Below are 24,721 nucleotides of genomic sequence, written 5' to 3'. Positions count from 1 at the left end.
CCAAGCCATTCGCAACCCTCCCCCCCAACCAGCTTTCAATGCTTCATTTTTAATAGCACTCACAACGGAGCTGAGTGAATCCTGACGGTTGTTCATAAAAGCGTCAGCAGTGCGGAGTGAAAACTGGTATGGCAGTAAAATTCATTGCTGACACAAAAACCGGTGACGGTTTTATTTCTTTTTTATGAAAGGGATGGCAGCTTCACTCAGGTTTCAGCAGCTTCGGCGAGGCTGCCCACCCCGCGGCACAGACAGATGGACGCCGCCTCCCAGCAGGGACGAACCCTTCCCGCTGCCGCGCCGCGGCGGAGCCCCTTGGGCCTGGGGCGCTGCCCCGCGGCCCGAGCCCGAGCGCCCCGCCCCTACCCTGCCGCCGTTCCCCCTCCGCGACGGCAGGGGGCGCTGCAGTGGACGTGGCGCCTTGGTGCGCCTCGCTTGGCCTGGGCGACCGCCGCCCGCTGCCTCCAGAGGAGAAGGCGGAAGTGGCGCCCGGCGGGGAGCGGCCGGCAGGGCCGCGGGTCGGCGGTGAGTACGGGCGGGCGGACCGCGGGGGGCGGCCGCCAGGGGCGCGGTTGCGGCGGGGCCTGCCTGCGGCGCTGCTGCGGGGGGGGGGGGTCGCGGCGAGCCTGGCGAGCCAGGCTCTGGCAAGCGAGGGGCCGGCCGGGGCTCCGCCGGCGCGGGCCGCCGCAGGCGTGTGGCGTGTCGCGGCGCTCGGCGCGGAGCGTTTTCCCACCCCGGCCGGGGCTGCTGGCTCGGCAGCGGAGCGCGGTCCTCGCTGCCGGGCGGAGCCACCTTCCTGCCGAGCCCGGGCGGACCGCGGCGCGTAGCCCTACGGCCTCTTCCCCGAGAGCAGGGCTTGGCGTCCCGGCCCACCCCTGCGTCGGTCCGGGGACTTGCCGGTGAGGAGGGCCCGCGTTAGAGGAGGGCGGTTACTGGGGCTGAGGCACGCCAGCCTGCGCTGCTCCGAAATTGAAACTGCGCTGCGGTCTGCATGGCGCGCTCCGCAGCTGCGAGCCCAGCCGCGCCTGTCCGCCGCAGGGGCGCAGGGTTACGCCGGTTTACCAGGGGGTGGGAACCTGGCTGGAGTGACTTTCTCTTGCCTCTTAACTGTCCGGGGTGTGCCGTCGGACAGCTGTAGGAGCATTAGCAACGGGTAGCTTCTGAGTTACAGTCGCATTGTTAGTTCCTGTGCAGCCTCGGGTACATCACCTTAAAAGGGGGCTCTGTTTTTCCAACTGAAATGGAGATACTCAATAAATTCTTCGGGACCATGTTAAAGGTCTGTAAGGATAATTTGCAAGAGAGGTTACTGTTTCTAAAACTATTTTCTAGTAGAGACTGGCAGTACTTAATATTTATGGTAAATTTATTAACATGAGTAATAAGTTATGACTTCAATAGTACTTTCTGTCAATTTCATCTGTTTTAGGTAGGTCACACTGAGTCTTTTCATACTTAAACGGAAATCTCAGCTGGAGGTGGAAGGAAAATGTTCTAATTATATCCCTTATACCCAGAACTTAAAGCTAGCAGAAAGTATTCTCCGTGTTTGCCTCTGACAAGTTCTGCATGTTGCAGAGCTACGTGGATTTTGTTGTGTCTTAGATACCATTGACAGAATGATTAAGAAAGTATTGATTTGAAGCTTTTGGTGAGGGAGACGTAGGAAAAGGAACAGGGGCAGGGAGGCAAAGTTACTGGCTGTGCTAACAGCTTGTTTAACATCTCCAGTGCATTTTACCCCGTGTTCACCAACTGTGTTAATACTTGCAAGCAAACTTCTTTGTCTTTCCATAATATGAAAGGGCCATAAAACCAGTCCCACTAGTATCAGAAGGAAAAAAGGTCACAAAAGTATGCTGGATTATTTTCATGGCATCACTTTGGGCATAATTCTTCTGCATGTTCCACATTACCTTCAGCTTTTCCCAGCAGCTGAAGATTTGTGGAGCTCAGTCAGGCTCCGTTAAATGAGAAGTCATCAAGGTATAAATGGCTTTTTACGTTTTGTGGTATTGCATCACTGTAATACTGCTTTCTATTTTAAAAATGTGCTATATATTTAAAAAGACAATGCGCACACAATAGATACTTATAGAACTTCAGAATGAAAAAATGTCAGGTTAACACACTTTCTCTTCACTTGTTGAACTCTCATGAGTTTAATATGTCAACAAGAGTAACTTTTGTATTTCAGTAGCACAAATTAGCTAAACAAATATAAAAAAGTTTTAGATCCAGACTGTGAAAACTACTGATACAAGATTCTGGGTAGCATGGCAAAAAGAAAATAAAAGTAAACGTAAGGTAGAGTGAAAAGGAGAAATGTTTAAATTGTTTCAGAATGTGTGCTTAATTCACTGTTCCTGTTCCCAGGGTCTCAAATCATTCTACTAATGCCAGATACAAGCTTAATGCTTGTTGAGGTAGATAGTAATTAAATCTAGCCTGGAGACTGTCCCTTGCGGAAATGACATTTGTTCATAGCCATACTTCTCCCTGTCTCTTTTTGAAGTACTTTCTGTCCAGATGTTTACTTTGTCCCCATTATGGCAGCATCTTAAATTCTCTGCAGATCTGCTGAGGGATATAGAAGGGCACAATGTGTATCTGGAAGCGTTCTCAGTGTGCAAAGGGAGAGCAGAGGTCAAAGAGAGCTGAGTCTCTGCCAAAGTAAAGAATTAAATAGTATTGTTTTTCTCACTAACAATGCTTTCCTTGTATTTGTTAATCTGAACAATTCTGAGTGAAATGGCTCTAGAAGTTAATAAATTGAAGAAAGGTTTGGGGGATTTTGGTTTGAGTTGGTTTTTTGATTATGGAAAACCCCATGGAATATTTTGGTGTTAAATACAGTACAGTGCACTCCCACTGCTCACTAAAATTCTTGACATGCTTAAGTAGGATAAAATATGAACATAACTAGGAATATGCCACCATCTAGTCTCCTAAGCAACACTTAAGCATAAAAATACGTATGTGATTAAAGCCTGACAGCATTCTCTCCAAGCAAAGAGAAATCACCTGGAAAGCTTCAGAAACCCCCAAAGGCTGCTCTGCTCCAGCAGCAGGAGCTCTTCATAGTGTCTAATGAGCTGTTAATATTGTTTTTCAATTGTATTTGCCTCAAACAAAAATTCTTATTTTAAGTCTTTAGGTTCACATGTTAAAATGATGAGTATAATGGTTATCCAAAAGACTTGGAAGTCTTAACAGTTACTGCCATTAGAAAAAAAAGTTGATATCTCAACAAAATGTTTGCAACATGCTTGCAGGCTTTCACAAGAAACCAGAGTTTGTTTTTTGCAGGTATGAGTTCTGCCTGAATCTTCTGTTGCTTTAGCTTCTCTAGCCATTTGATGGCTTTGAAATGAAAGTGTTTTATAGGTATTAATTAAAAGGAACTTGCATAATTTTATATGCTCTGCCTGGATGGAGCCACAGTGATGATGGTTACAACCCTCATAACGCAAACACACAGTGCTTATCAGCTGTCAATAGACCATTGATGAATATGCCTGGGAATAAGTGTTGCAAGTAGTGCTTCATAAACAAATTATCCAAAGTCACTCCACTGGTCTGTCATCTCATGACCCAGAAATCTGTATGTACAAAACTGTTCTCAGCGAGGCAGAAGAAGAAAAGAGAAGAGTTTGCCCAGTTTTTCTGTCTGTGTGGCGTTGAAGGCATTTCTCCTGCTGGCTGTGTGCTGGCCAGACTGCAAGCAGATTAATTATGTTTGTGAACTTCAAGTAAGAAAAGGGATTTGGAATAGTTTTCTGTATTGATTTCCTTATTTATCAGTGTGAATTTTCTAGGAAAGGGCATGTGGAAATTTATTGTATTCAATACTTACTGATTAATACTCAAAATTTTCTATTTCATGGTTACTGATATATTCTCTGTACAGTGTTCCTTTACCTTTGCCAAATGCTCAAAGGTATCGTTTCATATTTCAGTGTAAATAGGATACAATGCCTACTTTATTTCCTCCCTGTTACTCTAATTATAGCATAATTTTCCAGGCAATCTGAAGATATCTTCTGGTACCAGTAATATTTTTTGATTTGGAGAGGTTTCTGAATTTATCCTGTGGCTCTTTGAAGCATGAAAAGCTGTGAAAGTCCTACCTAAACTCCATTATACTGTGGGATTTTGCAAATCAGAGTACTGAGTTTTGTTGCATGCGTTAATTTAAAATATGGGTGGTTTTTCATTCTGTTTTGAAATTGGTTTTGTCAATCATAAAGTACATTATTCTTGCAGGAGTTTGCTCTTCTGGTCTGACTGTGCTATCTTAGATCAACCTAATCACTTTGTAATGTAACAGTGTAAACAGCAGCATAGCACAGGTTACTTACCGAAGACAGGTTTTGTTATGGTTTAATCTTCAAGTCGGAAGAGTAGTATGGGGACTCCCTGTAATCTTAACTGTGTCTTTTCTGGGGCATGAAGGTTTGATCCTTAGGGCATTCCAGATTTCTGCAGCACAAATAATGATCAAACAAATTCTGTCCATTACCATTTGGCCTGGAAAACACCTGCCTTTCTGTTGTCGAACAATATAGCTGTTGCCTTGGAGAGAGAAATCAACCTTTGCCGACCCAAGGACTTTGGGTACCTCATGTGTGCAAGCTAAAACCCATTATCTCTCTACTCGGCAAGTCTGATAGGACTTCCTAGCTCTAGAAAAGGGCATTTCAGGTGCATTACCAAACATAGTTTTAAGGCTTTCTCTGCCTGAGAAACTTCACACTAGCAAAAACAAGAATTACCATGTAATGATCCAGTTTAATTTCAGTTGTTCCTCAATCTGAAGACTGGATGTTGTCCAAAAAAAAAGGTCATAAGAGCAGGCTACCAAAGTGTTTATTGTATTAAAATACCAACGTCAAAAAAATTGGATAAATTCTAAAGGCTGTGGTGTAGACATGGTTTTATAAATTAATATTTGCATATTGTTGTGCTTGTATTTGACTCAGTTTTGTTCAGCACAGAGGAAGAATAACAACTATTATCAATAGGAAGAAAAACTGATGTGGTTTTTGAGGGATGTTTGTTAGGTTTTACTTCGCTGGTAATCTATTTCGTAATCAAAAAGAAAGGGTAGGAATTTAATGTGAATTTTGGGATATATACTGGTTTGGGTTTTAAAATCCATCCTCTTATAGCCTGAAAATTTTTTAAATTCCCCAGGGGAGGAACATGCAAAACTGCTACAGTAGGCTCACAAATTGTCTGCTCCACCTTCATCAGGGGAAAGACCTGTCACCAACATTCAAAGTATACTCTTCTTTAATTGGTTTTGCTCTAGCACTGCTTTGTTTAAGAAGATTGAATCTATGTTCCTCCTATTGGAGGGTAAAATAAGTGCCACAAGAAACAGAACTAATTCCTACTACAGTAGTTACAACTTGTAGAGGAATTGTTTTAGAATGTGGTGGAGTAATCAGGCCTCAGTTAATGGTCTGAGTAGCAGCAGTGTGGATTTTGATTTGAAAAATTGTGCCTTGCCCCACACCTATAAATACATGTGGAGGAAGGAGTATTTTCTTCACAGATAAGATGAAATGGATAAGAGTAGTAGGAGGAATCCTATCTTATATAAAACATGAACAAAATTTAAAATCTGGCTCTTAATCACCTTAAGTTGCCTCTTTGTGCCTGAATTTCCCTATTTATGAAGAGGAGCCAATGATACTTGCACTTCTTTTTTTTATGAACCCCTTGGTCATATGCAGACAAAAAGCTCCGTGTGGGAGTGGAGTATATCACTGAATAAGGGGATTTTTGTGTGAGACTGGGATGTTGCCTGGTTGCAGTGACTCATTCATTAAAATGACTCTGGTATAAGATTTTTGTTTCTGTAAACTGAATGTACATACCTGCTATGTCTGTAGAAACAATTTAAACGGGCAAAGAGAACACCACTTGCACAGCACTTAAATCTACAAAGTGTTCAACTATCAAGATTATACTGAGTCAGATCCTGTTTTCTTCCTTATAAGAAGAATATTTTAAATATTATGTTTCTTTCCTAGGAACAGCCCAAGGGAAGAGTCCCACGCTTTTTTGCAATTAACGTGACAGCTGAATTTGGGTAAAGCTATTATATTTTCCTACTTGCAACTTCCTGAATTCCTCTGTGACATTCCTAAAGGGATCTATGTTCCTCTTCCCTTTCTTGGTCTCACTAAATATACATTGTGGCTTAGAATAATATGAATTTTTCAGTCCTAGGCTGACCTGCGGATTCTGATATCCTGCATACCAACATTCCCACTCCATTGGCCCAACTTAGTTCCTGTGATTTTTCTGTGAAATATGGCCTGTGGACTAATCATCCTCTGCAGCAGCTGTTAAATAAAAATTATGTTAGTTTAACAACGGAAACAAGTAGTTTTTTGTTTTTCCTCCAGAGAAGAGAGACCTACCAATGGCAGTCTAAAACATCTTTCTGTCACAGAGCATCTTTCTGAGCATTGATTCTTCTGCTTCCGTTCTGAGTCATTGGGGGAGCTGCTCAGTTCCATGGGATTAAATTGATCGTTGTTGGACTATGCCTGAAGCAACTGCTGAGAATTTACTTGGTGTTTAGTTTGTATTGCTGATGTGTGTAGGGGCCTTGATTATAAAGCCTGTTGTGGCAGGTAATGTATAGGGATAATACATGGGAGCAGAGAACAGGAATAGCAGTAAACATCACTCCTTGGATGCAGTTCCAGACAGCTCTGCTATAGAGTTATTTCTGCATAAAGTGAGCACTGCTGACCAGTTCAGTACAACTCTAAACTGTCAGACTGTGCTTTGAGACTCTGTACCTTAACGGTATTTTGGAAATGTCAGGAATGCTACTCTTCAGATACTTCTCATACCTCTGCATACCTCAACAAAATGGAAAGTCACATATTTCCATGACAGAATTAAAGTTCTGTTTTGATTCTGACTGTAACTGACCTAAATATGGTAACTCTGCCTGTTTGGTTTTGTTTGGTAGATCTGCCTTTATTTTGTTTTTGTTTTTTTTTGTCTGGATAACTGGAAAAAAACTAGCTCATGCACTGTTAGCATGGGCAGTATTGCTAATTGTTTATCATGTAGGTGACGTAAAGCGCATATCTGTAATGCTGTATATGTTCAAAATATATTTCCAGTAAATGCTAGTTGAGGCTTTGTGTGATTAGTATTTCTGTTGATGTAATCTTCAGGTGTCATATAATAAGTACCCAAATAAAACTACCTGTATGTCCTCCTCCTATCCATGAACATTTTGTTAAAATGATTTGTGATGTTCAAATTCTGATAAAGGCAGGAAAAAGTTCAGTTTTGTGAGCTTGTGGTCAAGGTAACCCTATTCATTCAGCATCCCTCACTGCCCACAGAGTCTGCAGTAGTGATGCAGATCAACAATCCTTACAGTTCAGCTCTTGATTAATCCTTAGATTTCCATCCCTAATATGCTTTAAAGGATGTAATGGTATTACAGGGAATGCAGTAGGTGAACATTGCAAGAGACCTTTGCCTATACTGCTGTGCAAAAGAAGATCAAATCTGGGCTTAGTGGGCTTGTTCTGCATGCCTGGCTCTGTAACCCTCAGCCTACTCATACTGCCTTGCACTTCGTGATAACCTCTGTGTTTCAAAGAAATGTCATTTATAGAAAACTAACCACAATAAGATTCTAAGAAAATGGTTGTAACCATTAAAAAATCAGGGCAGAGGAGAATTTCTCAGACTTTTAAAATTTATATTTCTTGCTTAGACCTTTTCTGTAAAGTTCCCTCATTTAGTGTAGAAACACTGGCAACCTGTTTGGGGATACCAGCATTTTTTTTTTTATTTCATACCTATGAGTTCAACCTGCTTTGTGAGCAGTATTTTAAAAGCAGGCATTACTATGCCATTCACTGCTCTTGAAGGAAATGTGACTTTTATCTTCTGTTCTTATAGTCATGTTCGTTGTCTTCCCTGCCAGCTAGACTGGAAGAGGGAAAGGAGAGCAAGAACTCTGAGCACTAGTAGTTTGTAGATAGCTTTTGAGCTGTGGAAGTATTAGCCTTATCTCATGTGTAGCTTCTTACTCAATTTAAAGTCCTATTGGCAGTTTTAAAATGTTATCAGTAGTGCTGTATATTTGAATTGCATTTGCAGCACAGCATTTGCTTGGTTTGGGTACTTGGACTTAAATTTTATTTGTGGACATGCACTTAAACTGATTTGAAACCTATACTGTGAATCGCTGTATACAGAAAATGTTAAGTAACTTTTATTCACTGCACTGAAAATATGGAATTGAGCCATTGTCATCCAATAAAACTTGGTTTTGTACAGCATTTTTCATGCAAATTATATTTGAATGCTTTAGAAGTAAATAATACTGATGGGGTAAAGAGGCATTTTCAGTAAACATAGCAAGGAGAAAGAGCATTCCTCTTTTTACAGAAATTAGGTAGTCAGATGAAAGAGATTACAGAAAGGTGTGTGTGTTTGTGTTTGAACTAGGGTGACAGGATGCAGTGCTCTTTCCTATATATAACAAGATAGGTAAAAAAGATAACAGAAACCGAGACAAAACAAAACCAGTGATTTTGAGTAGAACCACGTCTGCACCACTGTTCTAGTGTTTCTGGTCAGAAATAAAATTTGTTCTTGACTGGAAAGGAAGGTCTTGGAATATTTTAAATTAACAGATCTTTTTGTCATCTTGCAGAGCATTTCTGTGTAGCACTTGATGAGCTACTATGAGCTTGCTATATAGTGATAACAGTTGTGGAGTCCGAGACTTGGAAAGCGGCTGCTGTGCAGCCATGGCCAGTGCCTGCAGCGTTGGGGCGAAAGAAGACAGCGTAAGCGTCAGCAGTGGGACTGGAAACCCTCCAAGTTCTTTCACAGAGGAAACACAAGGATATGATGTGGAGTTTGATCCACCCTTGGAAAGTAAATATGAATGTCCAATCTGTTTGATGGCTCTTCGGGAAGCAGTGCAGACACCATGTGGACACCGTTTCTGCAAAGGCTGCATTGTCAAATCAATAAGGTAAGAAAAATTTATGGAAGTTGCTTTTAAGAAGAAATTCACTTACCAAAGCAGAGCAGTTCAAGGGCAATGTAAACTGAATAGAACTGCTTAAGGTGCATTACCAGTGAGTGCTAATAGAATTCTGGGAAGTTATAATTCCTTAAAGATGCTTTCTAGTAAACACCACGTATGGCCAAAAAGTCATGAGTTTGGAGGTTGCATGAGCTTTAGATGTTTTGCCACTTACACAAATTTACCCAGGTTATGAATATAAAAATTTGATGGAGTAAATATTAAATAATAACTTTTTTAAAACTAGCCAAAACCTCCAAACAAATTCCATTTTCAGCCCAGGATTATAAAACCTGTGTTTTCCCTATGACTGTTTCTTTTGATAACTACAGGCAACATGGTTTCTTGGTGCAGATTCATGATTTCAGTTCTTCACTTGAAATCAGCTGCTTCCTTGTTGAGCTGGAAGAGAGAATGTTAATGAGGGAATAGTCTCAAACAAAGCGTTGAGAGAGGAAACTAGGTGGCATATGGGGGAGTGGGAATGAGATATGAAGGCAAGAACAGGCTGGGCTCACAAAAATGAATGGTTGAAAGAGCCAGGAAGGGCAGAAAGTACACTGGTAGAGTGTACTTCCCTCAAACCTGGAATAGAGTCATCAGTGTCCCACATGTGTCAGTGAGTTATTGGAACATATTGATAGAAGGCCAGATATTATGGTATAGGGTTTTTCCTTCTGAGCATAAGCCAGATTTTTTTCTTATCAATTGCTGACTTAGCTCAAATGTCACAGTACTTTGATAGGAATCTAAATATTTAATTCTGTGTGACCCACGTATATTTAATTTCCAAAATTACTTTGCACACCTTTCTGTAAAGATCATCAAACTGTCTTCAGTGTTACTGCACAATGTTTTTCCCAGGCATTTATTTTTAGCATGCAAAATGGGCAGTGCTTTCTTGATTGGTTTTCCATAGCATTTATCCATAGTTCTATTCCATTTCTTTTTCTCCATGGTCCATCATTTGTAGCTCACTAAGTGAATAGTATGCCAGCAACAATGTTCTCTGAATACAGTATTTTGTGGTTTTTATGGGCTTCTCTGTAGCTTCTGCCACTGTTGTATCTGATCCTACTGTGTTTTTTCATGGCATCCCTTTTAGATCAAGGAGGGAAATGTTGGAGCTGCGTATGAGAAGACAAAGTTAATTTTGCATTCCCTACTTATGATAGCAAAAGAGCAGGCTATTTTCCTTTCTAGCAAACACAGAAATTTATTGTGTGTATTTGCAGCACAGTTCTTGTTAACATTAGTTTCATCAGTACTTCTGAGAAAAGGATGCAAATTCATTATCCAGAAAATGCAGAATGCCACCAGTGTTCACCCATGAAAAGTGATTCGCCTCTGGATTCTGCACAGGAAGCTGAGATAACCAGGTCTCCGCTCACTATACCATGAGATCACCCTGCTCCCTTAGTCCCTTGTCTTGTTCACTATTTTCCTATTTCTAAAGGAAAAGTACATCAGGCCTTACCCAGCTGCATCACTCAATGGTATTCGTGTCAGCTGGGTGCATGGAAGAAGGCAAAAAACCCCAAACCTGAACCTGTCAGCTTTGACTATAATCCAGTTCCCTAGGTACAAGCAGTTGGCTTCACTTTCTGGCCTTTGCTTTGCACGTGCCAATCTAAATTCTTTCAAGAGGTTAATGTTCAAGAGGTTTCATGCATACTTGTAAGCATTTAATTAGACGTTTGTACCAATAAAGGCCATGAAATTTTGGAGTTCCTTGCTTGCTCTATTTGTTGGCAGTAGCAGTTTTTATACTCTTCTTTAACTTGGGTATTTCTGGAAGAAAGAAAAGAAATCTTTAAACCTTCTCATGGGAGTATGATGTCTATAAATCCTGAAGGTAAATTAGTCAGTACTTAAGTATACTGAGCTTTAGAAATGTCTGATCACCAATCATTTCAAAGACTTCCTAGGTTGAAAACTGAGGGGAAAATGACTAAACTTAAAATTACCAAAAATGGATGTCTCGTTTCCAGTCTTTCAGATCCGTAACAGCTAAGGTGATCTTGTTTTTTAATCCTTCTGCTGATGAGCTGCGCAGTTACAGTTATTGGTTAGAATTTACCACAGGACTGAGTGAGGAACTGCAGTGAACCTATGTTCAGAATGCAACATCTCGTAGCAGGTAGAGAAACTTCCTTCTTAAACCCCAGGCATGGGAAATGGTTTCTCTTCCTTTTTAAATTAACAGAGCCTTTGCTCTGCTCAGAGTTTCAGGTCTGCAAACAGTTTCAATGACAAGAAGCTTTTGTTTCTTTTACACCCTTTCCCTGTTTTACTTCATTTCTATAGATGGTGTTGACTGTTTCAGTGAATACTAAACAGAGGTGGAAAGCATTTTTCATCTTGGAAACAGATAGATCATCGCTGTGGTATTTCAGATGTTTCATTGATAGTAAATGTTTTCCCTCATTCCCCACTGAAATCTGTCTTTGGAGTGCAGTTTGAGTGAATGCTTGTGAAAGCAGAGCAGACAACTTAAAGTGCCACACCCCTCTGAATCCCTGAAGGGATGAATTGCATGCTTAATTGGGATCCATGGATCAAACTATTGATCTGGAGTATGTAGTGTCTTACAGTACAATATTGATTTGGAGTATGTAATGTCTGCAGTAACATATTGATTGTTGTCATTGAGAAGCTTCTACAGAACTAAAATGAAAATGGAAAGTGATTTTTATGTTCTCTAAGAACTGTTTTTTTCATTAAGTGATTATCACAGCCTTTATTTGATCAGGAAAAAATCGCTTCTGTTTATTTCTCATTTCCCCACTGTTTAGCTCAAGTGAACACAGAGATTAAGGATTTTTAAATGATAAAGGATGGACAAGCAGTTTTTGAGTAATTGCTTCTTGTGGCTTACACAAACAATTGTAGTTGTCCATGTTGAAGAAGTTGTGGCTGCAACTAGAAAAAAATTTTTAAAAGCTTTTAAAGACTGGAATCTTAGATCTTACAATGTGAAGGACATGATTAGACCACATGGATTTGATCGCAGTAAATGTTTGCCTCCCAGAAAGTCTTGGGATCTTTTTAAATAAAGCTGTTTGTAGTGCTTTGAAGTGCTATGAGTCATGGTAGTGAAGAAGCTTATCTACCTAAGTAACTACAAATAATAGTTTACAAATGCTACTGTCTACAAAGTACTTGATTAGAAATTTTAGAAGAATTAAGTTCAGATGCAGTAGCTAACTAAATTTCTCTCTAGTCTTCCCTCTCCTGTATCTTAGGTCAAAGCTGACTTAGGGCTTGTAGTAGAGCTCACCAAATATCAGAACCTTTGTTTATTGGAAAAGTGGAATTATGAGCTGACAAGGGGCAGCAAAGAAAGCTTTGGGTGCTTGCAGTTCGTCAAACAGCGGCCATGGCTGCAGTTGAAGTGTATGCCAACTGTTTCAGCTTCTAGGCTAAACTGCTCAGTTGCTAAAATCGCAGCGCAGGCTTTTTCTTCAAACAAAATTATTCTGGCTTTACTTTTCATACCTATATTTTAATTGCAAGGGAAGTTATAGGAATATTCATTGTACTTCGTAGCAGGTGATTATCATTTCACAGGTACTGTTGTGGGTGGCACAGCCCAATGTGATAAATAATTCCAGCATAGGAAAGCCTCCACTGTAATGTAAATGAGAACTGAGGTGCATAAACTCAATTCTGTGATAGGAAGTGTATAGCAACATCTTTGTAGATGGATCGAAACAGCCTTTTAAACACAATCCCAATACTTGTAAATGGTGTTTGAAGTCTGTTTAATATACTACAATAAGTTATTGCTCTTTCCGTACTATAATCCTGGGAAAATTGCCATTCATTCTTATTTTACCCTTTGTCTGCTAGTTATTTAAACTGGGGATCTGGTAATCATTACTTTAATCTGTTGTTGGCTGTTATTACACATGATTAGCTTTTCTGTGTAGAAATAAGGCTGCTGTCTTATCAGCAGGCCTACTGAACTATCATTATACTTCACTAAACAGGGTATTTGTAACCAAGTTATACCTGTGAAAACTGATTTCCTGTAGGGTGCCTGCAAAGTGAGGAAACATTTCTGGGTCGTGACAAAGATCAGCACGCTAATTGTAGCTGAGAGAGCTATGAAATAAAATGGCATGCTAGGTATTTTCTTTTTTTAGGACTATGGCTATCAGACTTGTGGCGAGCTAGCTCTTGCAAGCAAAACCTAGAAAGGAAGTTCATTGTCTCTTTCTGAAGTCTCAACTTTACCCCCGCTTCCTCTAGCAGTGTTGCTGATGAAGGAGTTGCTGAGCAATTATTTCCTTTTCCAGCAAAGAACACAAATTCCCTTCTGGTCTCCACAGCCCGCTAGGTTCTACTTCCCCTTGTGCTTGCAAGCAGTGACAATGATCTGGCCTTTGATCTTTGCACCATAAATGCTCTCTGACATTTTTCCGCCCCATGTATTTTTCCATTTTATTGCTGTTTCCATTAGCACTTCAGCTCTGAAGTTTTGATCCCTCATGCTTCTTTAACTGTATTACTTAATTGTGAATAGATACGTTGATCTACTGCTTTCAGAAATGAGCTGATACTGGATATTTTTTTAAAGGCAAATTTGGTGGAAGTGATCCCTTTTTTGCTCCATTTCTACTGATTCTTGTGTTTAAATGCAGGTGGACAGAACCTGACAAAGTGGAACAGGCTGTTAGTTCTCCTCTGCAAGTTGCATGCACCTGTGTTCCACCATCAGACTGCAAACTTTTGCCAGTTAGCACTGTCTTCCAGTCTGTTTGCAGTTAAAACAGCTTCAGATACAACACCCAGTTCCAAATCCAGTGTAATTTTCGTAGTTATTAGTAATTTTTGTGTCTGGAGTTTTTTCACCCTTCTTTGCTGTATAAATAAACAAATTGAAGGGTGACCAACTGATCCAGTGGTTGTACAACAAAAACAGCAAAATGGGCTATATGAAAAGTAATGCCAAATAGATGAAGTGAATCTGGAAAAGAAAAGATGTTTTTGCTTTTTCTCTCAGCTATGATCACCTTGGCTGTTTATAAAGTGAGAAAGAAAGGAGAGAAGCTCCAAGAATCTTTAAAGGATTGTTTTGAAATAGTGTGCGAAATATTCTTTGATGTTTGAGCTATGTGAAGTACTTACAGAAACAGGACCGTAAGTTCTTAGTTTCTTTACACCCTCCTCAAGTTTATTTCCAGAGTATCTATCATGGCATTTGTCCAAATAAAAACTATTGAGTTAGAAAAGTGCTGCCACCCCAGTCATGCCACCTCTAGTGAAACTTGCGTGTTGTCAGTTTCTCTGATGTACATTGCTTACTTAATACTGTCTGGTAATTGCCATATAAATGCCATTGTTTTGAAAGACTTTCTTAATGTGCTATAATTTGGCCACTAATGTCTTGCTAGTGTAAAAATACTTTAAATGAAGGGCAAAAGAAACTTGGAATCTCTTTTTCTTTTCTTTCTGCATTGTAGAGATGCAGGTCACAAATGTCCAGTAGACAATGAAATTCTGCTTGAAAATCAACTTTTTCCTGACAACTTCGCTAAACGGGAAATCCTTTCATTAATGGTTAAGTGTCCCAACAAGGGCTGCAGTATGAAGATGGAGCTGAGACATTTAGAGGTAAAAATTGGTTTTGAAAATATGGAACCTTGTTTCCATGGACAAGTAAAAATTCAAAATAACTTAACATAGATGGTCATACCTGATACCTGTTCATGCTGATTCAGTGCATTGTTCATTCAAGACTATAGCTACGTGTATTTGTTTTTTGATGAGTCTTTAATTGTAAGTAGGTGATTATCAAGTGAACATCGTAGTGCATGAAACTTGTACAAATGCAGCTTTCTCTTTAGGATCATTCATGTTTGCCTTTTGATCAGCTGTATCTGTACTTCACACAAGTTCCCTAAAGTCAGTTTAATATTTCCTCAAAGCAGCTGGATACATTAGTTGAAATAATTGTTTTGGAAAATAATATACAAAGTTAAAAGGATAAACATAAAGCTGAATTTTTACCTGAGAGCATTCTTAAAGCTCTGAATATGTGAAGTCCTGACCTTAGTAATGGGACAATATACAGGCCGTTGGTAAAGTCAGCATAAGTGTATAAGGATTTGCTTGCATGAAGGAAAGATTGCAATTTGTTCCTCTTGTATTATGCTTTATAATGAAAACAGATGAGACAATAGTACCTGTTTGTAGTATCAAATTCTTCTTTTGTCCTTGACCAGGACCACCAGTTGCAGTGCGATTTTTGCACAGTGGAATGCCCACAGTGCCAAGGAGCCTTCCAGAAGAACCATCTGAAAGAGCATATGACACAGGAGTGTCCGAGGCGTCAAGTCTGTTGTCCAAACTGTGCCACATCTATGGCCTATGAAGATAAAGAGGTACTTAGCAGAAGTCTCAGTTTTTCATCCTTCATTCACATGGGTTTGCTTGTAAATGGAACATCAGTTTAAAAAAAAAAAAAGGCATTTTGGTCTAGAAGAACTCTTTGTGCTGCACAGGTAAGAAGCGATAAACTCAGGACATTAGTCTAGAACAGGCAGAAGAGCTGGGGAGAGGATTGTGCTTAGATATAAACTTCTTGGGAACCCTGTAGTATGAAAAGACTTGTATAAGAACCATTGATTTTTGGCCTTACCATCGGAGAGGCTGGTATCTACTGCCAAAGTAACACACAAAGCAATATTTACATTTACAGTTTTTATGTGTGGCAGAAAGGATGTGTCAGGAGATGCATCTTTTGGGGATATCTGCTAACACACAAGACCAAGATAATTCTGAATTCTTCTCCTGGGTCTGCATTTTTTACATGGGTGATACTGAGGATAGCTTTTTGAGCTTCCATTTCTTTTTCTGTATATGGATGTGTTTTATCTCAAGGGCTAATCATTTTATGATATCATATTGTGAACTGTCAAACAAAAATACTTCATACAAAAGAATAAAAAAAAAAAATCCTTTGATATAGTTCCACTACAATTGAACTTGAATTTCAGAAACTTCTGGATAAATTCAGACTCCTTTGGAGCATAAGAGCTTTAGGAAGCAAAATATCTGCAACTTTATGAATCTCTTGTATGGGTCCAGGAAAAAACAATAATTATAGAAAACATACTATTCAGGGTAAGGGAGTTGTCTTTGTTTCATAGTTGTATATAGCTAAATGTGGAATTTGAAATGTAAATAAAAATTTAACATTTTATCAGAGGTGATTAGCACTCTTTTAAATTATGTAACTTTATTGATTTTTTTTCTTTCCTCTCTTTTTCTCTCTTTGATAACTAAGCTTCATGACCAAACCTGCCCACTCGCCAATGTATTTTGTGAATATTGCAACACAGTGCTCATCAGAGAGCAGGTAAGAGACTGCCTTTCTTCTGTGTTTAATGTGGGTCAGATGTTTTGTATTTACATTGCTGCTTTAATCTGAAATTGAACTTGAAGAAACAGTTCATCTGCTAGCTAATAAATCTTTACCCGTCTCTCTCTGAAAATGTTGAAATGTTGCATCCAGTGCAGGTGTAATACTCTTTTCAAAGCTGCTCCAGCTTGCAATTGCAGTCTGGTAAACCTCTGTAGGATTTTTGGCTGCAAATCACATTGTTTAACTATACTGCTTCTTGACAGGGGCCGTGCTGCATGTTTCTGATCTTGAATGGAGGTTAACGAATACCAAGCAGCTGACAGTCGTTATGGCTGACATTAAAAGACAAGGCTTTGATTTGGGCAGAGAGGGAGAGTATTTGTAATTGGAAAGCCTCTGTTGGAAATTAGCTATAAATAATTCACTATCAAACTAGATGCTGGCTGGAATTCTGCTTGCCCATTACTATTGTAATAGCCATTATTATTTCTTCTATTCAATAATAACTTGCTTTATTGACAGGAAAATGATAAGTGTTATTTAATTTGCAGCCTATCCCTGTTTGAATGGGATGGCAACTATGTTAATGACCTGGGTTAAAATAAAGAATGATCTTGTCAAATTGGAGAAATACTCTGAAAAACAGGATTGAGTTCAGTAAAGACAAAGGCAAAAATCTGTCATTAGGTAGAATAATGAACTGCAAAAATAGGGAACAAAGAATGCTAAACTAGGTGTCCTGGTTTCGGCTGGGATAATTTTCTCCCTAGTAGCTGGTATAGTGCTGTGGTTTGGGTTTAGTATGTTGATAACACTGATGTTTTGGTTCTTGCTGAGTAGAGTTTACACTAGTCAAGGACTTCTCAGCTTCCCATGCTCTGCCAGGTGCACAAGAAGCTGGGAGGGAGCACAGCCAGGACAGCTAACCCAGACTGGCCAAAGGGCTATTCCATATCGTAATGACGTCATGCTCAGTATATAAACTGGGGGGAGTTGGCTGGGGGGCAGTGATTGCTGCTTGGGAACTGGCTGGGCATTGGTTGGCGGGTGGTGAGCAATTGCTTTGTGCATCACTTATTTTGTATATTCTTTTATTATTACTATTACTATTAATTACTATTACTATTATTATTATTTTCCCTTCCTTTTCTGTCATATTAAACTGTCTTTATCTCAACCCACAAATTTTACTTTTTTTTTCCCCAATTCTCTCCCCCATCCCACTGGGGTGGGGAGTAAGTGAACAGCTGTGTGATGTTTAGCTGCCTGCCAGGTTAAACCACAACACTAGGTAATGGTTTAGAATTAATGGCTGACCTATATTAAGCTTGTGTTCTACTTCATCATGATATTTAAACAAGGCAAACATATTGGATTATATAAACAGGTATTTTGACTGTGAAACCCAGAATTATCCTTTGCTCTGTTTAGGGCTCATAAAGCGTCAGCTGAAGCTCTCCAGCTTTTGAGGTGGGGGTGGATAGGGAGGATCCAGAGCAGTGAGATAATTGGGTCTGGAAAACATGGACCATAAGAAAAATTGAAGTAATTTGAACTTTTTCAGGAAGAGGATAATGAAGAGAGACACAACAAGTATATGCAAGTAGTGCTTCAGAAGGGAAGGAAATGGACTGTGGTCTAGCTTGAGGATAGGCTAGAAACAAAAGGCAAGAAAACCTGAATGCTTTCTGATGCTTACGAAAGAACAAAGGCAATGAATTGTTAAAGTACATACATAGAGGATGTAGAACTTTTATCATCAGCTAACATTTTTGTTCAAAACTTCCATAGTTCTTTGAGAAATTATGTAAGTATAAACTGATCTGACTTCAGGTACCTATTCAGAGTCCATCCAGCCATATTCTTTTAGGATGTTATAAAAGAATACTCTTGATGGAAAAATTAATTTCAAATCTGATTTGCTTTAGATGCCTAACCATTATGACAATGATTGTCCTACTGCCCCAGTGCCATGTTTTTATAGTGCCTTTGGGTGTCCTGAAAAGGTAAGCCTTTTTTCAGAATCATGAACTGCAGACATTCTGCATGTTTTTGTTGTTTTGTTTTTTGTTTTTTTTTTACTGTCTTTTCCTATTCTTGTCTCATTCACCAGCACAAATCCTCAGTGATTTGTGGTTTTTTTTTTGTTTCAAGGTATCTTAATTCTAAAACACTACATGTTGATACATTGCTTTTCAAATTTAAAAAAATTCTGTGAACGATTTGCTTGATGAACTTGCTTTTATTAATCCATGAGTGTTTTCCCAGCTTTCGTGTCAATAAAGTAGCTTCTAGCATTTCTTCCAAAGCAGTGACCAAATACAGTTATGGCTTAGAGTTCAGTGAAGAAAACCTGACAATGCTTTAGATTTGACTAAATTCTAAAATTAATCTGGATACTCTTATTTCTAGTTGTTTAATACCTCCTTGTAAAAACGGATCTTTTCCCTTCATCATTTCCACATCAGTTTTCATACACCTTTGTATTTGGTACTGTGGAGCATTTCAGCAAATCAATGAAGGGAATACAATGCTTATTTAGAACACAGAAAAAATACTAAATGGATGTTTATCACTAACACTTTTTCACTATGTCACTATTTTGAGTTGAACAATATTTGCCCACTGGCATTTGAACTTTTTTCATTTGTCATAACAGTGATCTTAAATTTGGAGCCCTCCATTGGTAAAGTGCTATTTTTTTTTTCCACATCGCCTGTCCTTGAGTCACATTCCAGTTTCTCTCACATAGTAGAAGCAACTAGTTGTTTGATTTTCTTCAGAGCCACATTTAAGATGTGATTGCAGATAGTGTTTGATATGTTCCTAATGCCACATCTCTTAAATTCTAGATGCAAAGGAATGAACTGGCACGACATATGCAGGAGTTCACTCAGGTTCACATGAGAATGATGGCTCAGAGTTTTCAAAATATCAGTGTTACTGCTACAAATCCTGTACCCTTCATCAATGGCCTACCCTTTGAGCCTGCCCTCTTCTCACCCGTGTCACATGCCGCATATGATTGTAATCCAGAAGTTGAAAACTTCAAAGAAACTATTCAGCAGTTGGAAGGTCGGCTGGTAAGACAAGATCACCAAATCAGAGAACTCATTGCTAAAATGGAGACTCAGAACACTCACATGGCAGAACTCAAACGTACTATCCGAAATTTGGAGGGAAAGATTACTGAAATGGAGGCACAGCAATGTAATGGTATTTATATCTGGAAGATTGAGAACTTCAGTGGACTTCAGAAAGCCCAGGAAGAAGAGAGACCTGTCGTGATGCACAGTCCTGGCTTCTATACTGGAAAGCCTGGCTACAAGCTGTGTTTGCGCCTGCATATCCAATTACCGAATGCTCAGCGTTGTGCTAATTTTATATCTCTGTTTGTCCACACTATGCAAGGAGAATATGACAGCCATTTGCCTTGGCCTTTCCAAGGCACTATACGACTTTCTATTTTGGATCAGTCAGAAGGCCCTGACAGGCAGAATCATGAAGAAGTAATGGAAGCCAAGCCAGAGTTACTAGCCTTCCAGAGACCAACAATTCATCGCAATCCAAAAGGTTTTGGTTATGTGACTTTCATGCACCTGCAAACCTTGAAACAAAGAACCTTCATAAAGGATGATACCCTTCTGGTGCGCTGTGAAGTTCTAACGCGTCTAGATTTAAACAGTCTCCGCAGAGAAGGATTTCAAGCTCGCAGTACTGATGGAGCTATGTAGCCTGTAAGTCTTAACCAGAGGAATGGAGCCACTAGTCATGTTCTTCCACCACAGATTACATGCGTGCTTCATCTTCCATATAGGCTGCATTTGTAAAAGACCATAGTTGCCAACATAGTTGATCTTCACCTGAATAGAACTTTGTTGTTGCTGGTATACTTTTTTTTCTGTATGAGGTCATGTGTTGAAATATCTGGTATTGTTCTCTGTTAAAGTAATAAGCTACTTCTGTAGCAAGCTAACTAAATGAAGTGTTGTTAATCAAAACTTAACTGCCTACAGGAAAATCCTATTGAAGTACCTGTACATCTCAGTTTGGTAAAACTTAAGTCATATCAGAAAAGACCTCTAAGTCTTTTCGTCTCAGTGCCTTGGAATAGATACTGTAGCAAGGAAATAGCTAAATTAATAAAGATGAGGGTGAGTTGATTGGTTGTTTTTTTTACAGAGTTTGGGAAAGGTGAGATAGTTTCTATATTGACTTATCTAGAATTTTCAATGGGCTATGCTTCTCTTGAAATCTGAAGTCAGGTTAAGACTTTCCTCACGTCACCGAGGATTGAGGTATGCTTTGACCCTTCCCTCCTGCAGAGTTAGCTTCAGGAAGTTGCATGTTGATGTAGAGTTGATACTAGTATTTCTGAAATATGTGGTAGTGTTGTGGAGAAGGCTAAATGACTCTGAGCTGAGTTCACTGAAGAAATATTTACAATGTGGTCTGAAAGTGCTGCCCCTAATTCTCTTTATTTTGATAAATCTTTTTGTAAGTGTGTGCTCCAGGCCTAGAATGTCAATCACAATCACCAGAGAGATGAAAGTGTAGCATTTGAATGACATGGGTGGGATCTCCTCCTAGTGCTGGATGTTTTTCAGGTTGTGAGTGGATACGTGAGCAAAGGTATATACTAACTAGATAGGGTGATGCAGAATTTGTTTCACTGTTGTTGAAACCTGAATTTGTGCCGAAGCTGAACTTGTGACCTGCATCTGTTTGAGTGATCTCTTGGTGTTCTGGGTGACGTATGACCTATGTCGACTCCTACGAATTCTCAGTGGACAGCTGAGATAACATATCAACATCCAACTGTCATGGGTATTTCCTGTCCCATTAGACAATAGGAGCTGGGCCACCCTCAACACTTTGGAGGGGAAGAAAAGCCTAGTAATTAGCATGAGGAAAAATTGCAATCCTGTTTGCTCTTGGGAAAAAAATCTGGCTTCCATAGTTACTTATTTACCAAACACTAGATTCACTATGTCAAGAATTCATGAGCTTCCTAATGTTGCATGTATTATTGTTTTCTGTACTGATTGTTTGTATGCCATATAAATATTAGTTTTAACCAGTCAAAGCTGAGTAGTTAAAGTTCACTGGTGCTAAAAATTTTAACTTACCATGGTGCTGATAAAGTTCTGAATCTTGTCTTTAAAAGGAGAGAAGAAAAAAGTTTTGTTCACCCCATAGCTTAAGTCTGATTCCGAAGAAAGAACTAAGCCATACATAATTATATTATTTCTCCAAGCTAGTGAAACAACCTAAAGACTTGAGACACTGCAACTTAAAAGATACTAATGAGTATTCCAACTATTTGGCCTCGTCAAAGCAATCCCATGGGGATCATCAGTGGGGAAAGTGCATATGCTTAATATATACAAGGCTAATGAAAGACTTCTATAGTGTATTGATTTGGGAGGATACTCTGTCTGCTTGCATGAGATCAAAAGTTCCAGGAGCCAACCTACCACTTGGTTCATCATATCCAGATGAGTAAAATTTATGTTGCTGATAGAGCCTATTAGTTGAAGAGGGATTGTGTTCGATGGAGTATTGTCACTACTGAAACATGAATTTCCTAGCTAATGGTAAATGCAGTCAGTTGTTGACTTATTTAGTGTATTCTGTGTGTTTAGAGGACAGGTGAGCATGTATTACTCAAAATAGGAAAAGATTCCTGCTTTAAAACTGTCTTTTTAAACCTCTTAAGTTGTTTTTATACTGAGTAGCCTCATCCTATTAGCTGAATCGTTTCAGAGTGTCTTCAGTTAGAGCATTCCTAGTAGTTAAACCATTCTTAACCAAAAGCTTTTAATGTACATGACAGTGCCCAGACCCACTATATACAGAAGGTACTGTATGTTAGTTATCCATGTTTTTCCAAGATGCTCAAATTCCAAGATGCTCAAAGACTACCATTCTCTTCTTTTTGTGTTTTTGGTGTTTGTTTTTTTTTTGAGGGGGGGCAGAAGAAACACTTGTAATTTGAGAGCTTCTTGCTGCCACAGTTCCTTTCTCAACCCTAGTGATACTAACAAAAACGTCCTTCATCTGTGTTCTAATAGCTTATACCCAAGACCCACTAAGTGCATTAATACTTTCTTTCCTTTTGAAGCTTTGCATTATGAACAGAACGTTTGCCTTGAGCCTTATCTGCTAGATCTGATATATTTCTGCCTTGGGAGGAAACTCAGTTTGGTGGCAGGTTCAGGAGCTTAAATGATTAATGATTAAAATGGTTAATATTGTACAATAGCACAAACGAATAGGGAATAGAAAGCTACTGCATGTATAATACTGTATTGGCCACAGTAATATGAATGCTTTATTCACTGCTGCTATTCTACTGGTTTTGTATTTAAATATTACCAAGTAGAACTCTGAGTGATGCCAAATTACTGTAATGCCAGACTTTTACATGAGAGACTTTCAGAGCTTATTTGCTAAGTATCAGTTAAATGTATCTGTCATGAAAAATTATAAATGTCAATGAAATGTTTATTCATCTACTTGTTCCATTTTCCTCTTTCTTCCCCCACCTTCCAAGCTACTCTTCATTTTAACTGCAGTTCCAGAGCTTTCTCTTACAAATAAGAACATCATCTTCAGCTAATGAAAGAACTTGCGAGTCTACATTGTTACTATCTGTATAGTCTTAATGACTATTATCTTTTATTCAAACTTTTCTGAGGTTAGCACAAAGAGATTCAGTTTCTATGTGAAAATTCATTTTCATTGAAACAGCCTCTTTTCTTTTCCCCTTCCTCCAAATCTGATCTTTTCTTTTGAGAACTTGTTTTACCATGGTGGATTGAGGTATAATTGCTAGAACTACTTAAATGGAAGCAGAAAGGTGTGCAGTGTTGAGAGTTGTCTCTAAAACAAATATGAAGAAATACGGGGATTTAACTGGTTTCCTGTGTAATTTCTTCAGGATTTGGGTTCTTCAGTTCTGTAACTCTTCATGCTTAGCAGCGTTACTGGATCTCAAGGTGATTTAGAAAGTGGCTTAGCTTCTTTTATCTTCCAAATTTCTGTTGTCTTTAATGTGTTTTAAGTCAGCCACTCTTAGTACGTGTATTCGCAAAGCTGCTATGGCAAAAATTTTCCAATTATAATATATTGCAAATGTGTTTTCTTTTTGCCTCTGAATGTCTTCCCCTGCAGGGCAGGGAAATTTGTTTTACTAAGTGTGTTGGTATGTAATGTATATGTAGGAGCTCAGATAACATGAGATGTATAGACTGTTTTTAAGTGGTCTCATGATATGCCTCGTCATGTTTGCTCTCAAGGGATTAAACTTGCTAATGAAATAAAATCAGGGTGGCCTTTCTGTTCTTATTTAGAGATGCTTTCACATCAAATATATTGATGATGGATGCAAAAGATTATTCTGGGGTCAGTGTCAGAGGTTTGTATTGGTTTGCATTTGAACAGAATGAAAGTACTTCTGTTCCCTTGGAAATAACGATAGATAGTTTAATATATTTTGTAATTAATGCACAGCTGTATTTATGACAGGATTTTAAAAAATAAACTAATTAAACTATGCACTGTATGTTGCATCTTTATTCATATAGAGGGCTATTCAAAAACATTTACTGATACAGGACCTCTGTGGTAGTTTCCTGTCTTGTGGGTTTCAGAGTTGGCTAGTTTTTAATGAGGGAGACCATGTATCATATAGCACCAAGAAGGCAAAGAATATATTTCAAGATAAAAAATTTCTGTCACTTCTGAAGGGTAGTGATAGTTTTATTCATTACTAGAAGACAGAGCTAGTGTAATTGATAATAAACTAAGTATTCCCATGATCATCCTGTAAATTAAGATGCAGCTCTGAAAAATACTGCACACTATCACCCCTCTGGTCACATCCTGCTTGCTGCTTGTTTTTGTGACAAAAACAACTATGCGTTGAAGCTTTGTTGCAAGAAACTCAGATCAGAAACCAAAGGAAGTTCCTCTGTCAATAAGAGAAATAAGTGTTTGTTTCATGGCAATCTGCTAATTTATCTCAACTACAGAGGCATTCTGGATCTGTTTTTTACAGCATCTGCAGGAAGGGAAATCTTGGTCTCTGACTCCATGCCCTATAGAGTGTATAATGTTCAAGACTTTCAAATTCCTCTGAGGAAACTTCATGGTATTTACTAGACATAATATCTAATGCAGTGCAGGTAACGTCAAGTTAATTATGACTTTATCTTTCATCCAAGTTGGTCCTAATAGCTTCCATGAGTAATGGA

The 24,721-nt window shown here is 39.0% G+C and overlaps 1 protein-coding gene across 7 annotated transcripts in view; it reads left to right on the top strand.

Moving 5' to 3' along the window:
* Nucleotides 1-408: 408 nt before the first annotated feature.
* Nucleotides 409-24,721, top strand: part of TRAF6 (TNF receptor associated factor 6) — a 33,910-nt gene continuing 9,597 nt past the window's right edge. For 3 of the 7 annotated variants that reach the window (XR_015701886.1, XR_015701887.1, XM_087745972.1), the window contains exons 1-8: nt 411-525; nt 6,042-6,100; nt 8,711-9,037; nt 14,560-14,710; nt 15,322-15,480; nt 16,386-16,457; nt 18,392-18,469; nt 19,316-20,200. Coding sequence is in view for 5 of the 7 variants with exons in the window: in XM_087745972.1 (XP_087602098.1) it covers nt 8,742-9,037; nt 14,560-14,710; nt 15,322-15,480; nt 16,386-16,457; nt 18,392-18,469; nt 19,316-20,197 (1,638 nt within the window). In the remaining 2 variants the exon portion in view is untranslated. Of the gene's footprint in view, nt 526-911; nt 1,280-6,041; nt 6,101-8,710; nt 9,038-14,099; nt 14,237-14,559; nt 14,711-15,321; nt 15,481-16,385; nt 16,458-18,391; nt 18,470-19,315; nt 24,024-24,721 lie in introns of those variants that run through there. The other 4 variants (XM_087745971.1, XM_087745975.1, XM_087745973.1 and 1 more) reach the window with 4 other exon arrangements.

Source organism: Nipponia nippon, unplaced genomic scaffold (assembly GCF_047370975.1).
Source record: "Nipponia nippon isolate SJK-2023a ecotype South Korea unplaced genomic scaffold, ASM4737097v1 scaffold_10, whole genome shotgun sequence".
NCBI lineage: Eukaryota > Metazoa > Chordata > Aves > Pelecaniformes > Threskiornithidae > Nipponia > Nipponia nippon.
The sequence above is the reverse complement of the archived record's forward strand: the minus strand, read 5'-3'. Positions and strand labels throughout refer to the sequence as shown.